Here is an 18,050-nt window from a genome sequence, read left to right as displayed (position 1 = left end):
CTTTTTTTTGTGCCTATCGGATTTCACATCTTTTTTCCTGTTTTTGCACTTGAAGTTTCCTTTTTTTTTCATTGAAATTCATTCTCATACCTGAGTCAACTCCACTGTCATTATATTTGTTTACATGAACTACTAGAATTCATTTAGAAAGTTTTTATAAGAGAAGGTTAAACTTATAAGATTTTTGCGCGATGCGATTTATAATGTTTGAGTACTTTGGGTGTTTCAAAAATTCCGGCTTCTTTCCAGCTAGGCCTAAGGCGTGCAATTTGGTCAAGGTGCTGAAAATGAGGACACGGTTTCATAAACGTCGAAGCGCAATGCGATCGCGCACAATCAGTATTTTTGCACGATGAAAACGTTTTGCAAACAACAACGTGAGTTCAACGTTGATTGCAACTGCAGTGCAAGATTTGTCATGTTTGTGTGCTTTTCCTTCTCGGAAATATCAGAGAAATCAGCTTTTAAAATCCAAAATATGATGGATATGTAGGCTTTGGTAAGTGCCTAGTGTGCACTAATCATGACAAAATTGATAATTATTGTCAGGTTTAGTTTAACTGGGAATGAATGAATCAATGATGACAGCGTACGCGGTCATGTGCTACTATTTCTACGCACTCACCAATTTGTGTGTGACAAATGCGCGCATGTTGCAAGCGTTACCTGCGCAGATTATGGAGGGTCGAGGATACATGAAAATTCTGCCATGCCCATGATCATGATAATTCCGGTAAAAGTGTAGTTTAGGACACCTTAATATATAATTTTACCTGAAGTTCCAATCAAAAAACGACTTTTTTCATTGAACATGTTCAAAAACGACTTTTTGCAAATAGGCCTAAATCATTAAAATTTAAATGACTGTCAATTTTAGTTTTTTACAATGTTTTAAAAGGCAGTGTAGACAGTTTATATAATAATTTGACCGTTTTTTAGCAATCCCCATTCGTTTTGTATTTCTTCTTTCTCAAGGGACGTCCACTCCGTATCCGGCCGTGTAGCCGGCGACAGGGTAGTTAGTTACATGTAGTTCGGACTAATTTGTAGTTGTATTGGCAAAGACTGACAATGGTACAAATAACGTATGGTGAAAATAGCATGTTAAATGCATTGAATAATGCATTGGACATCTAATCTCAATCTACCTATTCAATGTTCAGAAAGTTTTCTTTTCCCTGCTGCATCAGTTTTATAGTGATGTACAGTCTACTGTTATCTCCTCAGCCTTCAGAGTGTTGTCATTTTAGCTGTGCGATCAGACCACTTGCTGAAAACCATGGCATTGGTAAAAGTTGGTGAGAAAGCTCTTCGTGCCCACCCAAGTGGTGATGAAGACGAGTCCACCGATTCTAAGGAGAGAAAACCGGCCAAGAAAGTTTTAGATGAAGAGTCCTATCTGGAGGTTTGTCTTTTCTTTGATTTGCATAGTTGTTTGAAACTTTTACTTTGACGTCCCCAGTCAAGACGATTGCGAAGACCATATATCTTGACAGTAGACCTCACTTTTTGGTGTAATTGCCTGGCTTAAAGGGAATATACATCATTTGCTTTTGCTGTAATTTTCAGAAATGGATGGAATTGGGGGGTTGGAAATATATAGCAAATATAGTTACACTGACTTTTTTGAGGTTTTGGGTTCAAAAATGCTATAAAAACCAAGAAAAACAGTCATTTTCCTGTAGTCTGGTTCCCTGACTCCATTGAAGAAGAAACAGAGCAGTTTACATACATTGGGGAATTGTAAGGTCAGGGAACCAGTCTAGCTGGCTTGTACCCGTTCATAGTGTGTGTAATCGATTGCAAACAAGTGCGATGGTCAATTGGGGCCAGTATTTGAAAAAAAGCCAGTTTTTTCCAACGCTGATCGGCCGATCAGCGTTGGAAATTGGTACAAAAATAGCACTTTTCTTGAAAATGCCAGTATACCAGGTGCCATGATTTTACAGGATGCTTTACAATGTCATTCACTAACAGTCCAGCAAGGTATTTCAAAATGATTTGGTAGTTTTATTTTTTGATGTTTGCAAATGTTGTATTTTCCCTTTAACCATTTATTTTTCAGCAATGTGGAAATTGTGACTCACAATTTTCTGGGCTATCAAAGTCTATGGGCTATCCAAGTAAAATGTTTCCAAAGACAATAGGTCAAAGAAAGTTATCAACTTAGAATAAAGGACCTTTTGTTATGCAAAACCAACATGTGCAACCCAATAATGCTGCACTAGTGACTCAGTGTCCAAACTTGGGAAAGATTGCTGGTGTGGTTGAGATGCTGAAATATTTAGTAATTCTGTTTTATAAACACCAAGCATGATCTGATACACCGTGCCCTCTGGAGACATGCACACAATAGGGAACAAAATGCGTCTCCACAAGGCAATTTCTATAGATGAATACGTCTCCACAAGGTTTTCACGAAAAAGATATATGGATTTTACTCAAAAATTAAGAATTTCCAAGGTGGGTTGATCTGTTGCAAATGGAAGAGTTTTAGAAAAGGGATATTCATTCCGAATTTCAGCCAAGGAAACTAATTCTGGTTAAAATAAGAGCATTTTGAAAATTCACTTTCCAACTCGAAAACTTAACTACACGAGAACAAAGAAATGTCTCCACAAGAATACAAATTTCAGTATTACTGTGCACATAAAGTTAATCGGAAAAAAAATGCCTGTGATTAGACCAGTCGGCGTGTGGTACCCAAGACATGCACAGAAAAAGTGGACTGGCGAGACTTGAATGCTCTATGGTAATTTCTGTTTACTTGTTTCTACTTTCCAAACCCACCCCCCCCCCCCCCCCCCACCATTCAGGATCTGGAGAAGATCATACAGAGGGATTTCTTCCCTGATGTCTCCAAGCTGAAGGCCCAGAAGGAATACTTGGAGGCCAGGGAGCGTAATGACCTAGTACGGATGAGAGAGTTAGCTCTGAAGTACGCCGGCGCCGGGCAGACAAGACCGGACACTGCAACACCAGCACCTTGTAAGCATGGCTAATCGTCGGAAGTTTTCCAAGCAGAATTTGCTCAGTCTGACTTCCCAAAACTGCAAAATCTATGTTCCAGAGTTGTAGTTGGATCACGGATCCTCTACACAAGGATATATGACTTCCCCAAATTTCTAGTAAGAGGCGTGATATGGCATTTGCGCATCGTGCATACGCGTGCGCGAGACTCAGCGCGCAACTGCAGTCTTTCAGTGGCCAAATTTCTGTCAGGACGCCAGTTGTCGGCGATCATGGCGCGTGCGCATTGTTCTACATGTTCTCTGCATTGTTCTATGCGCGGACACGGCATATCACGCATGTAGACAATCTGTTCCATACATTTTGTACACAAGCTCAGATGAGTCATTTATCCTTGTATAGAGGATCCGGGATGCAGCACATTGGATTTTATGCACATTGGATTTTATCCCCTCAACAGTGAAAAGAGACAGAGATTGACTGACAAACTCCCCCCTGAGAATTAACCCTAACCCTCATTCCTCCAAAGTCCTCTGGGGGTTTTGGAGGATTTTGGAGGATGAGGCTGAATGTAACAATATAAAAATTTGGAGGACAGTGGAGAATTGAGGGCAAATGGACATTCAGTATCGGTTGATTTTGGAGGATTGAGGCTGAAGGTGTTTAAAGAAGAGGAGGATTTTGGAAGGTTGAGGCTGAATGCATTTTGAGAGGCAGGGCTGTTGGAGGATTTTGAAGGATTGAGGCAGTGGGTATCCTTCATTTGAACATAACATTGCAAACTTTTGGAGGATCTGTATCTGTATCTGTTAGCTTCTGTACAAACGCCTGGTGTGGCTATCGCGTACAGCCTCATGGTGTATGTATGAGGACAACTGCCAGAAACACCGGGGCGAACCCCTTCTCTTAGCGATAAGTGTTTGCTGGGTTCTTTTACGTGCATTTATACAACACACGGGACCTACAGCTTTACGTCCCATCTGAAGGACGAAGCAATAAGGGTTCAGTGCCTTGCTCAAGGGCACAAGTGTCCGGGCCCGGGCTTGAACCCACGCCACTGTTGCCTCTGAAACACCAGAGCATGAGTCCAGTGTTTTTAACCGCTAGGCCATCTGACCCCCTTTGTGGAGGATTGAGGATGGTTCCCAGCAAAAAGTGCCTAGGGGGTTAGGGTTAAGGTTGAACATCAAATGAGTTGCAAAAGGCCTTGTTGATTCATCACGCAGTCACCATGTGTAGCCTCCGCTAATTGTGCTTCGCTTCTTTGGCAGGGATGCAATTGTGTCCATCACAAGTCCCTGCAAGTCCATCACAAGTCCTCCAGTCCCAAGTCAACTCACAAGCTATTCAAATGAGCTTTGACAAAGGCATCCCTTTGTGATTGTTCATCCACTGTTTCTTATGATTGGACTTGTGAATGGACTTTTGATTTACTTGGGTCTGGACTTGTGACTGGACTTGTGATGGACTCAACAACATACCTGGTCTGTACTGCTTCGTCACATGCCAACACGTGTCGTGAAACTAATGATGGCCTTGTCTGAAGGCTATGTCACCTGTTAACCAGTGCAGGTCGGGTTTATTTTGAGAAGAACGGACTTCACAGGTTTAAATTTTACTTGACCACAATGCCAGGCAGGGGCCAATTTGCTCAGCACAAAAATTTGCTCAGTACAAAAAAAGTCTGGCTTATAAAAGCAGGTTACCAGCCAAACCGCCACTTGATGTTCATGTATATTGCTTGTGATCAGTATTCAGCTGTTGATTGCTTAGCATGAAAATCACATGCAGTTTTGGCTGATAACCTACTTTTATAAGCCAGACTTTTTTGTGCTAAGCACATTTTTTAGCTTAGCAGCACGGTGAAGTTGGGCCCAGGTCGAAGCCATCACCCAGGGGCTGCAGAGTCATATTTCCGGCCGTGGTCGGTCGCTGTGGCACGCTGACAGATATTTTCCGGCCTCGGTCATTGCAGGTTCTTCAGTCATCCGATCTGACTTTCGGAAAACTTTTGCGTGTATACACGTCCCAAGGCGCAAACTAGTTAAAGAGTCTAGTGTTATAACCTTAATAAAGCTTGCAGTTATTTATTGGAATTGACCTCAGCAATGGTTATTTTTTAATTTTCTTAAATTCTTTGTTGCACAGATGCTGAAGCCACTCCGGCCACGTTTGAGACGCCCGACGTGAACCCTCGACTGCAGACACCGTCCAATCAGGGAGCAGATGCCCCGGCAAGGGAGAGCTTACCAAGGCAACAAACTGAAGAGAAAGATGATGCTAAGAAAGGTAGATCTCAAAAACCTCTAGGAATTATTTGACTTTTGGAGAACAAACCGTACCATCGGATCTCTGAGAGAAGTTCATGTTGTTTTTGATGGGCCCTAGTATGGTTGAGTTGCAAGAGTAGTGCTGACGAGCTTTGGTCACCTGAACTCTTTATTACATAGTACAGTGTTCTCCAACCTGTAAAAATACCCTAGTGCCCCGCCATGCTTTCTGAGGCACCGGCCATGCTTCAAAAGTTTTTGCATGCTTGAAAAGTTGCCGCCATGCTTTCAACAAAAATTTTAAAAATAATAAAAAAACAAACAAGTGGGACTATCCTTGCCCTCCAGGGTATATTTTGGCTAGAAACTCTGCCAAAAGCAGTAACATGCAACACTTGTGAGATTGACAAGCCTGCCCATTGTAGCAATCCATCAGGTCAAAAGTCTCAAGGCCAAACTGCCTCAGAGTCCCTGGTCACTGATGTAATAAAAAAAAATGATGCTGAGCCAGTATTGTACTTAACTGTAAGAAATGGCCCAAAAGCTGATATCGGCATCTGACCGTTGCGTGTATTTCTTTCCTACCACCATATAATTTGAGCCACCCGGCCCTCAAACCCCAACTAACCACAGTCCATTCATTCCTGGTATCCTCCAGACAATAGCCATTTAAAGGGAATGTACATCATTGGCTTTTGCTGTAATTTTCAGAAATGAACTATTTGAGGGGTAGTATAATAGATCAAATTTTGTTACACTGACATGTTTGAAGTTTTGTGTTCGTAAATGCTTGAAAAAAACAAGAAAAACAAAAATTGTTTAAGTAGTCTGGTTGCCTGACTCCACTAAAGATAAAATGGATCAATTTATAGATGTCGGAAAATTGTAAGGTAAGGGACCAGTCTAGCTGGCCTGCAACCGTTCATGAAAATGTAACCAATAGCAAACAAATTTGGACTGAAAGAAAAATGGTTAATTTGGAGTAGTAGTTGAAAAATAGTTAGGTTTTTCCAACGGTGGTCAGCCGACCACAGTAGGAAATTTTTACAAAAATACCATTTTCTTGAAAATGACTTCACACCAGGTGCCATAATTTTACAGGATGCTTTAGACTGTCATTTACCAACATCCAAGTAAGGTATTTCGTAAAAACTTGGTAGTTTTATTTTTCGATGTTTGCAAATGTTGTATATTCCCTTTAAACCACAGAGTTGCCCTGTGAAGGTCAAAACTGTTCCATTTGGTCACCGTTGATCCATGGCAATCCCTATGTGAACAGCGCAATTGTATACGAGCCTATGTTAATGTGCACAAATACAGTAGGTTTTCCCACCAATTTTAAGCTACCCTCTGGGGCCAGGCAAGTGACACCCACTCTGGTGGATGTACAATGGTCCAAACTAGGATCTAGTGATAGACGACCTAAGGCATGCCTACCATGTGGCTGGGATAAGTTAAAACATATAAATGTGAGTAGTCTTGATTTCATGCTGGCTCAGAATACTCCTTCATCTGGTAACTTGTACGCAGAGTTGTAACGAGTCACTGATTTTTGTGACTCAAGTCGAGTCGAGTCATGTTAAAGAAGTGACTCGAGTCGAGTCATTAGGTCAAGAAGGTCGAGTCGAGTCGAGTCGAGTCACAGTGTGTAGTCGAGTCGAGTCAAGTATTTAGCTCGAGTCAATTCAAGTCACAAATATTTGAGCACTATACAATAAAAAAACACAAAAGTGAAAGTCATTTTTTGGCTTTTTAAATATTACATTCGGGCTATTACATGTGGCGACACCAAATTTGACTCTTAATGAAAATAAAAAGGGGGTGCCAGCTGATCGTCATTCAACTAATCAGCCATTCCATGTAAGGGTCATCACCAAACTCAAAAATTGAAGTGAAAGGAATAAATTTTTGTCAGTTATATTTGATAAGAGGAATATTGAAACCATCTAAATCTCAAAAGATTTTTTAAAATAAATCATTTGATTTAAAGTTTCAGCCTCCTGAACATGGATGAATTTTGTGGGCAAAACGGAGGGTCAGGGGTATAAATCACAAACTGAGGAAGTAATTGAAGCTCATTCGTAAGATTGTGCTTTATCTGCATATATTTGGTAGCTATTCCAGTCTATTTGATAAAACATTGAGAATTTTTCGAAATGTCTTCAGTATTTTCCCACTATTTCATCGTGAAAACACCCTCAAAAATATGTCACGCGAGTCACAAAAAAGGACTTTTTTTCAGATTACTTAATAACTAGAGAGGGATTCAGCTAGTGTTTGATATTTGTAAATGAAATAGTGGTGGTCTATCAATAAAAGTATGAATATTCTTATTTGCTCTACATTCCTTGTAGAAAAAACTATCTCCAGAATGTCACGCGAGTCACACATGATGTATGTCACGCGAGTCACCAGGGGTGGATCCAGGAATTTTCGCAGAGGGGGGGGGGGTTTCATCAGCCAAAAAAATTGAAAATGTACACACGTTTTTTTCTCTGGACACTCGCTTCCGTAAAATAAAAAACTGGGGGGGGGAGGGGGGCTGGTACCAATTTCAATCGGGGGCGCTGTTCAAATTCGACGATTATTAACACATTACAGAATGGTGTACCGTATTTTGAACAGGCGGACATTAGACCAGTATAATGTTTTTGGGGGTGTCATGCGGGGGGGGGGGGGGGGGGGGGGGGGGTTCGACTTATTCTTCAGGAATTTGTATGAGAATTTTTTTTTTTGGACAGAGCTGGGGGGGGGGGGTTTGACCCCCCCAAAAACCCCTCTGGATCCGCGCCTGGTCACAAGCCAGGAATGTTTCATTTATGTAATACAAAGAAACAACGCCATAGGCCCTATTAAATTATAGAATTCGAATTAAGTCTTTAAAAGCATAAGTTATGTAACAAGAAATTGAATCAGTTTTTTACAAATGTATACAGTCGAGTCTCGTTAATACAAACTCGTTCGGACCTAGCCAAATTGTTTGTTATATCAGAATTTTGTACTAAGAGGAACAACAGTCCCATTCATTGTGCACATAAATGCACAGTCGGGACTAAGGCTTTATGTTTGTTATAACCAGAATTTTGTATTAACAGAGTTTGTACAAACGAGATTCGACTGTACTGTATACTTCCGATACAACTGCATCATTAATTGCAGCTCGATTTTACCATTTAAGGAAACTGTGACTCTACATGTACATGACCAAGAATTACAACTGTTTTCCTGAAATAATCACCGTGGATTGATGACATCACTTCGTAACTAAAATTCCAAAACATTTTTTTCTCTCTATGTCATTGTTAAGGATATTGTGTTTAAACCAGATTTCCACCCCCAACATTTGCCAAAGTAAAGGGATAAATAGCAGTTTTCACACTCTTTCATAAGGTATTCACAGGTAAATCATTTTTATTAATATAATATTATGATTTGATTCGTTATACTAAAATTACAGTTATAATGTGAAAGTGAAAAGCTACTGTGTCACGCGAGTCACGCATTTGTGTCACGCGAGTCACATTTTCTTCAGGCCATTTCTTACAACAAGGGATATTTGGCACAATACAACTTATGCATGTATTGGGTGAGGGTATTAAGTTCTAAGTTCTGTAAGAATAATTTTTAGAACACTGGTAGATCCATAGGAAAAGCTATTTGAATCAAGGGATGTCAAAAATCCCTTTTTCTATCCTGTCACGCAAGTCACGTCAAAGAAACTGTGATACATGAAAAAATAGCGATTTTAAAGTAATCATATAAAGACTAAACCATAAATTCACAATGCCCTGACTCAAATACATGCTAATTTGAGTTGAATAAATGCCAGGTTAACAACAGTAATGTATTAAAACTTTACATTTTGTTCAAATGTCACGCGAGTCACCATGGAATGGCTGTAATGGGGACACTGATCAAACCACGTATGTATATGTATACAATATTCGCGAACATTCTAACGTGACGTAAACAAAAACCGGCACCGGCGTAAGTCATTGCAAATATTTTTCGCAAAGTTTTGCTGTTATTTTTGGGACTCGAGTCTCATTAGCCTTCCTCGAGTCAAGTTGAGTCATTCTGATGAGGGACTCGAGTCGAGTCGAGTCATTTGCTCGCAGTGACTCGAGTCAAGTCATTTGCCCTTAGGGACTCGAGTCGAGTCACCAAAAATTGTGACTCGAGTCGGACTCGAGTCGAGTCATTGACTCCAGTCATTACAACTCTGCTTGTATGTATATTTTAATCACTTGTTGGATTGCTCGTTTCCTAAGAGCTTATATCTTCGTTTGGTGTTCATTTCTCAGACCAGAGTAATTCGTCCCTGACCCTGGACAGATACCTGGCCAAGCACACGAGTGAAGACAACGCCGCGTTCGAGGAGATCATGGCCACGTCGGCTGAGAAGCACCGGCAGAAGCACGCCTGGCTGTACGAGGCGGAGAAGACCCACCAGCAGGAGCAGAAGGACATGCTGGCCCTGGAAGGACCCAAGAGTATGAAACCCATCGAGGGCTCCTCAGTCACCACCTGGGGTTACAAGACCAAGAATGCTGTCATGTACGTCCCCGAAGGTACTGTCAAATTGTTAAGAGCTGTAGCCTTGTACAGCTGTTTTCACGAAATACAGTGCGTTGGTGGGGAGTCAGGTTGGCGTAGCGGTACTTTCCTTGCCTTCCACCGCTGTGACCGGGGTTTGCTGCCTGGGCCAGTACGTGGATTAGGTTTTCAGTGCCTACCTGATTTCGTGGGTTTTCCTCAGAATACTCTTCTGGGCTTTTCCTCCCACCTCTAAAACTGTAATTTCTTCACATTGTCTTCTCTTTCAATACCGAGACCCACAGGAGATCAGTGGATTCCGCTGAATGGGCTACCCAGTTAAAATAAGAAATAATAAATAAATAAATTCATGCCATGCATAGGTTTTCACGCAATTTGTTGCGCAATTGCGCAATAAACTTGCAGTCGCTCTCACAAAACTTGGCATAGCTGTGAAACATTTGAAATCATTTAAACATCTTAGCCGAGGGTACTTACAGCTTTTATGATGGCTATTGGGGTATGATTTCTGTTCGGTCACAAAACAGTTGTTGAATCACCTCCGCCTGGCATTTTGGAAGGAGTTTTGTCTGACTTTCTTCAAAAACAAAGCTGATAGTTTCTTGTGTCAAAGACAAGTCGGGCAATGACAGGATCCACGATGGTTTTAATTAGTCAGTAAGATCATCAGTTTTTACTCCCTATGCCATAATTAACACCACCTAAAATGATTGAGTAAGTCATAATAATAATAACAATAATAATTTACACATTTACATGTATATTGCGCAAATTCCATAAGAATTTGATCAAATGCGCATCACAATTATTATCCCTGTTCATCGGGAATGAGACCCTGCAGCAGCTCAAGATCCACGCAATATGGTCTCTACCTTCACAGGTACCCATTTATACTCCTGGGTGGAAAGAGGCAATTGTAGTAAAGTGTCTTGCCCAAGAACACAAGCACCATGTTCCCTGTCGGGGCTCAAACCCATGTACCATGCACCCGAGTCGAACACCGTGATCATTGGACCACAGCACACCACCCCCACCCCACCCCCACCCACCACCCCACCCCACCCCCCCCCCCCCCCCCCCCCCCCCCCCCCCCCCCCCCCCCCCCCCCCCCCCCCCCCCCCCCCCCCCCCCCCCCCCCCCCCCCCCCCCCCCCCCCCCCCCCCCCCCCCCCCCCCCCCCCCCCACCCCCCCCCCCCCCACCCCCCCCCCCCCCACCCCCCACCCCCCCCCCCCCCCCCCCCCCTCCCCCCCCCCCCCCCCCCCCCACCCCCCCCCCCCCCCCCCCCCCCCCCCCCCCCCCCCCCCCCCCCCTTTCCCCTCCAGTTATGCCATAACTCGTTTGGTAAGTTGCGGACTTACGCATTGTGAAATTTTGGTGAAGCGTGTCTTAACTTAAATGTGGCGCAACGATAAAATGTCGCACATTAAACCTAATTATCATTCTGTTGCTAACCCTACATATTTCCTTCATATCTCCCTTTTAACTCCACACACCCAGCCATTTATGAACTGAGACTTTTATCTCCTTATCACCCAAAATATTCTCCAGGACTTGAGGAAACGCCCGAAGAGCAGATCTTCAAGAAGCCCAAGGTCCAGCAGGTAGTGCACAAGAACACCCACTTCCAGGGCAACCCGTTCATTGTCAAGGCCGGCCAGAGCTCAACGCTGGCCAAGTCAGCCGCCGCCAAGGCCTCCATGAAGACTGGCAGAGTAGGACATGATGGCAAGGAAATCAATTCATCGGACACGCCCAGAGTGAACGGGTTTAGCTTTGTGGGGACTCCCTCGCCTGTACCAGGTAGGTTGCAGTGTTGTAGTTGAGTACTTTTCCATTAGTACGAGTACAAGTTCAAGTACTTTTCTGCGAGTATGAGTATGAGTACCTTGCCATGAGTACAGGTCAATATGGTTCCCATGCGTATCAGTACCAAAAAAATACGCTCGAGTAGAATGTACGAGTACAAGTACGAGTACTTTTGATAAAATGAGTACACGTGTTCTCAAGGGCGTTTTGCTGTCAAACTAGGCATTAACCCTCCTATGCAAACATACATTCTGTGCCAAGTTGTCCTTTCAGTCAAAATCTATCAAGTGACTGTTTTCAACCCTTAAGAATTCCCAGCCCACATAAAGCAGGATTGACTGCCTTAGACTGATTAAGTAACTTGATACAGCTATGCTTTGACTCCAGGTGATAAAACAGCTGTGACCACAACTTGCCCGCTTTGTCTGTTGACCCAGTTTGACTAGACAAAGTATTTGCTTGATATATGATCTGACTGCTGATGACTAGCCTGTGTTAAAAGTATATCAGGGGAAGTGCAAGTGAATTTTGACTGTCCGTGACTGCTTAAATAGCAGGAGGGTTAAGCAAATGCAAAAGCCTCCCAAACTGTAGAAATGGGTTCTTTTCCTGCATGCATGAGTACAAGTACAAATACGAGTAGCAAAAATGTTACGAGTACAAGTTCTACGACACTGGTAGGTTGAATGGCAGATTTAGCCAAAGCCTCTGTGGATGTTTTGTTTACATGTTTAAGACATTTTGAAAGAAAAATATTTTCCTAACACACACAAATTTTGCGTTAACATTTACATTGTATACCGAGTTGAAATAAAAAAAGAGGACCTTATGTATGCAATCTGCCCTCCCAGTTTTACTATACCAAGAATCACACAATCTTTCATTAAATTAAATTGGTTCGTATAAGTTATATGACCAAGACTACACAAACCTACACACAAGTACAACTAAGAGTACTGTATACGTGCTCCAAGAAATATGTTTTTCAGAGGTTGACCCACCCACATACAAAAAATTTAAACATACATTTTGGGTAATTTATTATGGAATCAGTGAATTATGCGCAGCAGTGTACTATCATTAAATTTCTACTCATTACTTTGATGTCCATGATTTGCTTGACAGGGGCGTACAACGAATCACCGATGATGACATGGGGTGAGATCTCAGACACACCATTGCGATTGGACGGATCAGAGACGCCAGTACACAACACCAGGGGCCCTTCATTTACAGTGAGTTTACAGTTGCATTGTGGAACCTGCAATTTGGGGCCTAAAACTTGGGAGCTAGTCGTGTTTTCTTTTTTTTTTTAATTATATAGGTTTTCCCGGCCAATTTCCTAAAATGTTCATTCACTTCTGAAAATCGGTCATTCATTTTCGTCTGAATTTGAGAATCGCTCTGAACACGCGTTTCATTTACGCTACCAGAGTATTTGATTCCATTTCAGTTCAATCAATTAGAGCAGCACCTTTCGTTTATGTCCATTTAGAATAATTTACAAGACTTCTTTTTCAATTTTAGAGGGCGATTTCAAACATTCACCATTCTATTTCACTTTTAGTTTAATGCATTCGGCACCACATACAATTAGGGGTTTCTTTTTTTTAAAATCGTCAATCAAATTAGCTGTACCTGAAATCAATTTAGAAAAAGTATGCTTGCGTAAATGAATGCACAGGTAACGTAATTGGCCGTCTGTTTCTCAAAACCGAATGCACGGACAGTGAAAACGATTGAACTTTCGTTGAATTGAAATGGATTAAAAAAGACGTGTATTCAAATTCAAACGAAAAGGAATGATAGATTTTCAGAAGTGAATGAACATTTCAGGAAATTGGCCTTATTATAATAGTAATAATATGTAATAATGTGCATTTATAAAGTGCACGTATCCATCGGTATTGGTGCTCATGGCGCCAGCAGTACTTTCCTCGCCTTCCACCGCTGTTACCTGGGTTCGAATCCCGCCTGGGCCGACATGTGGATTGGGTTTTCAGTCCCTGCCTGATTCCGTGGGTTTTCCCTAGAATATCATGGATTCTGGGGTTTTCCTCCCACCTCAGAAACTGCAATTTCCTTCCACATCTTCAACATCTTCTACCAAGTCTTATCCATCCTGTTCTAGCGCTTGCGCTGTTGGATGTTGTCAAAATAAATATATGAATGAAAATAAATAAGATTATCATATTTTTTTCTTAATCCAATTAAATGGAATATTCAAAACCAAATGTCCTGTGCTCAACCCTTTGAAATGGCATCTCAGTGTGCTCTACTTTTGAGGCAATTTTGATGGCCGTTTCTAAATGCTTTTGTTTTGTCCTGCAGAATAATTTGTTATTATCTTATTAAAGGGAGTGTACATCATTGGCTTTTGCTGTAATTTTCAGAAATGAACTATTTGAGGGGTTAGTATAATAGATCAAATATTGTTACACTGACATGTTTAAAGTTTTGTGTTCGAAAATGCTGGAAAAACCAAGAAAAACTAAAATGTTCAAGTAGTCTGGTTCCTCGACTCCACTAAAGATAAAATGGATCAATTTATAGATGCTGGAAAATTGTAAGGTAAGGGAACCAGTCTGGCTGGCCTGCACCCATTCATGAACATGTAACCAATAGCAAACAAAATTTGGACTGAAAAAGTGTAAAGTTGGAACAGTATTTGAAAAATAGTTAGGTTTTTCCAACGGTGGTCGGCCGACCACCGTTGGAAATGTATACAAAAATACCACTATTCTTGAAAATGACTTCACACCAGGTGCCATAATTTTACAAGATGCTTTAGACTGTCATTTACCAACATCCTAGTAAGGTATTTCGTAAAAACTTCATAGTTTTATTTTTCGATGTTTTCAAATGTTGTATATTCCCTTTAAACCAGGGAGGTTTTGAGATTCTGGAAATCACTTACGACTTGCAAATTGTATTTGTTTCTTAGATAGCGAACGTTCCCAGGAAGGAACGCCTAACCTTATCCCTGGTGGAGGAAGTTTCCAAGAAACACCGAGCCAAGAAACAGAAGGCTTTGCAGAGGGTTACAGAGTCACTCGTCAGGTAAGAAAATGGGAAAAGAAAATCCCGAAATGGGAATACTATTCCAAATCAATTTTAAGATTACTACAGTGGAACGCCGCTATAACGAACATCGTGGGATCCACTGAAAGTGTTCGTAATAACAATCGTTCGGTATAGCGATTTTGAACCGCCGGTACCCTCTTTTGACCAATAGTGAAGTCACTGAACTGGCATTTCTCACATCCCGCCGCCGCACGAGGACTCGTCACGAAACTCAGAAACGGGTGGTTTTCCCTTTTATTCCTTGGGGAAATAATAGCCGCCTATCGCTCTTTAACATTCAAACATGATATAACCATGAGTCGTTTGATGTTCGGAAATTAAAAGTGGCCCAAACAGTGTTTAATACATGTACAACTGGTAGATTTTTTGTTAATCTGTTGACTTTTTTCAACAACGATGTTCGGTACGTTTTGTACATTTAAACCGGGAGCCAAGGATGAAGTTCGGTATAGCCGAATGTTCGGCATAGCGGTGTTCGGTATAGCGGCGTTCCACTGTAGTACCAGAACTGTTGCGAGAACACTGGAAATTACCCACAATTTGATCGAAAATGTCCTATCAACAAAAATCATCTTGATAATGATGTCTCATGTATAAGTACACCATCTGTGTTGAAAATGTGAACCACTGCTGTTAAAGGGAAGATACAACATTTGCAAACATCACAAAACGAAATGATCAAATTATCGCGAAATACCTTACTGGATTGTTAGGGAATGACTGTCTAAAGCATCCTGTAAAATCGTGGCTCCTGGTGTGCTGACATTTTCAAGAAAAATTGTATTTTTCCAACGCTGGTCGGCCGACCAGCGTTAGAGAAAACTGGCTAATTTTCAAAAATTGCTCCGAATTTTTCATAATTAGTTATTCCACATTTTCTTTGCAATTGATTACACACCTGTGAAGAGGTACAAGTCTGCTAGACTGATTCTCTGACCTTACAATTCCCCAAAGTCTATTAATTGCCCCGTTTCATCTTAAGTGGGGTCAGGGAACCAGACTGCATTGCAAGAACATGATTGGTTTTCTTGGTTTTTCCAGCATCTACAAGCCCAAACGTGAAAAAAAGTCATTTTAACAATATTTGCTATAACATACTAATCCTTACTCCAAATCCATTTATTTCTGAAAATTGCAGCAAAAGCAAATGTTGTACTTTCCCTTTAATTCATGGTATGCATTGTCTGAGTGGTCATTCATCCCAAAAGTAATCTACCAACTTATTATCAAAAAGTTTGAACACCCAAATGGCTGTTGAAGGTAGAGTAGACTATTTGTCATCGGTGCATTTTTTTTTGTTTGAAGCAACAAAAGTGCTCAAAATCTAAAGGCGGGTGTTTAACAACTAACCTGCACCCGATTTCACGAAGGGCGCGACGCCTCACAACTCGAGTTTCGACGTGTCGCAACTCGCGATGCATCGTATCTTCCATTTCACGAAAGTTGCGATGTGTTGAGCGCGTCGTAAGTTCCTTGACAACGGCTTAAAACACGTCGCAAGTTAAGACGTGTCTAGTGGTTGTCGCAAAATAAGAAGAGTCATTTCTAAGCCAGTTTTATGCCATAAACATTACATTAACGAGATTATAATACCGAGGCAATGTGTGTAAAGTTGTAAATAGAAAATTCATTGAATAATTATGAATTAGACCGGAATATTAGAATTGAAATTTCAAAGTAGCTATACAGTCCAATGAGAGTTTGTTTTCCTTCAAAATTGCATCGCACGGCCGCCATTTTGTTGTACGTTTTAACAAATTTCGAGCTGAGATCCGACAACTCTTTGTTGAATATCAGACGACTATTTACTGTACGCTGACTAAATACATAAAACAGTCACCGAGTTGTGCTATAAATACACCTACGACGCGTCGCACTTACGACGTGTTTTGTGAAATGGATCGCAGGACGCGTCGCAGCTGCGATGCATCGTAGAGATACGACGCGTCGCATTGCTGCGATGCATCGTAAGTTACGAAGAGTTTGATGAAATCGGGTGCTGATCAAGTTTTAGCTCAGGGAATGCTGTATATTTCGAGAAAAAACACAATTCTGGATCTCAGATTCAATTCAAAAGTTGCTGGGTTGTGACACAATCCCGAAATCAGCATTCGGGACGTGATTCTCATTCGGCTGATTGTTGCTACGTGATGTCACACACTGAACCGACCATTCTCGCTAGTAATAGCAACTGTGTGCGCGCATGTGCGTCATGTTAACGCGCTTGCACCCATTCACGGATTCGCCCAATTACAAACCAACTGCCAATGAAAATTTCCAAAAGTGTGTCACTCGACACATCTTTGGAAATGACCTTCTTTTATTGTTTTCTTCAAAATGACAGCATGCCAGAAGGAATAATTTTACAGGGAGTTTAGTGTCGGTACTATCTCTAAACCAAGTACATGTAAGCTTTTTAACAATGATTTGGTCAGGAAGTTTTGGATAGATGTAAATGGTCTTCTGCCTTTAAACAACTCTAATATATCTCCCTGCATCAATAAGTTTTACTTGGATGTACTATTTATTTTAACTTTTTTTATTTTTTCATCTCAATAACAGTCCTTCACCAAGAAGGCTTGGCACCCTTGGAACAGCAGAGAGGCTACGCACCCTGACCCCGGCAGCCCAAAAACTCGTCAACAAAAAACTCTCGGGTTTCAAAACGGACAAAGCACTGAGGCAGAGCTACACCCCGTCGCCCGCAAGAACCCCAGCAGGGGACAAGACGCCCATACTGAGAAGCACGCCGCGACAGACCCCCACACGGACACCCAGCCAGACACCGACGGGAAGCTCCAGGGACGTATCAGAGGAGACCCTGACTGACAATTTACTGGATCTGCCCAAACGGAAAACAAGGAGTCGGGCATCTGCTGCGGATTTTTTCTGAGGAGGGGAGGAGAAGGGTAGCGACAGACCCCCTCACATACACCCAGCCGGATGGCGACAGGAAGCATGAGGGAGCTATCAGAGGAGATCCTGATGGAAAATGTATTGAATCTGCCTAAGCGAAAGACTAGAGGTTGGGCATCTACTGCAGATTTATGTCTGTGGAGAGAGGCGTAGGCTCCCTTGGACTTTCTGAGAAAAGACGTACACCCTTTCACCCATTCACACATACCTAACTTGATGCCTTTCAGAAGCCTGAGAGGAGGAAAAGGGATGAGATTGTGACACAGAACTTTTCAAAGGCCAAGAGAAAGCTTTCTGCTCTAATGTATACCAATTGAGTTCAATGTTTTGCACTTGTAATCATACTCAAGCAAGTACAGTGGAACATCGATATACCGAACACCGATATACCGAACATTCGGCTATACCGAACATCGTCCTTGGCCCCCAATTTTTGTGTACAAAGC

The 18,050-nt window shown here is 41.8% G+C and overlaps 1 protein-coding gene across 5 annotated transcripts in view; it reads left to right on the top strand.

The window, feature by feature from the left end:
* LOC119728434 (splicing factor ESS-2 homolog) overlaps positions 1-18,050 on the top strand; it is a 25,314-nt gene extending 7,264 nt beyond the window's left edge. The window contains exons 1-9 of one of the 5 annotated variants that reach the window (XM_038200670.1): positions 366-499; positions 1,228-1,405; positions 2,817-2,988; positions 5,119-5,259; positions 9,545-9,811; positions 11,347-11,598; positions 12,730-12,839; positions 14,549-14,664; positions 17,251-18,050. In XM_038200670.1, coding sequence (XP_038056598.1) covers positions 1,280-1,405; positions 2,817-2,988; positions 5,119-5,259; positions 9,545-9,811; positions 11,347-11,598; positions 12,730-12,839; positions 14,549-14,664; positions 17,251-17,581 — 1,515 coding nt within the window. In that variant the 5' untranslated portion in view covers positions 366-499; positions 1,228-1,279 and the 3' untranslated portion in view covers positions 17,582-18,050. Of the gene's footprint in view, positions 1-365; positions 500-666; positions 734-1,208; positions 1,406-2,816; positions 2,989-5,118; positions 5,260-9,544; positions 9,812-11,346; positions 11,599-12,729; positions 12,840-14,548; positions 14,665-17,250 lie in introns of those variants that run through there. The other 4 variants (XM_038200704.1, XM_038200687.1, XM_038200696.1 and 1 more) reach the window with 4 other exon arrangements.

The sequence above is a fragment of the Patiria miniata genome, unplaced genomic scaffold (genome assembly GCF_015706575.1).
Source record: "Patiria miniata isolate m_02_andy unplaced genomic scaffold, ASM1570657v1 HiC_scaffold_1, whole genome shotgun sequence".
NCBI lineage: Eukaryota > Metazoa > Echinodermata > Asteroidea > Valvatida > Asterinidae > Patiria > Patiria miniata.
This window is presented reverse-complemented; position numbering and strand designations above follow the sequence as displayed.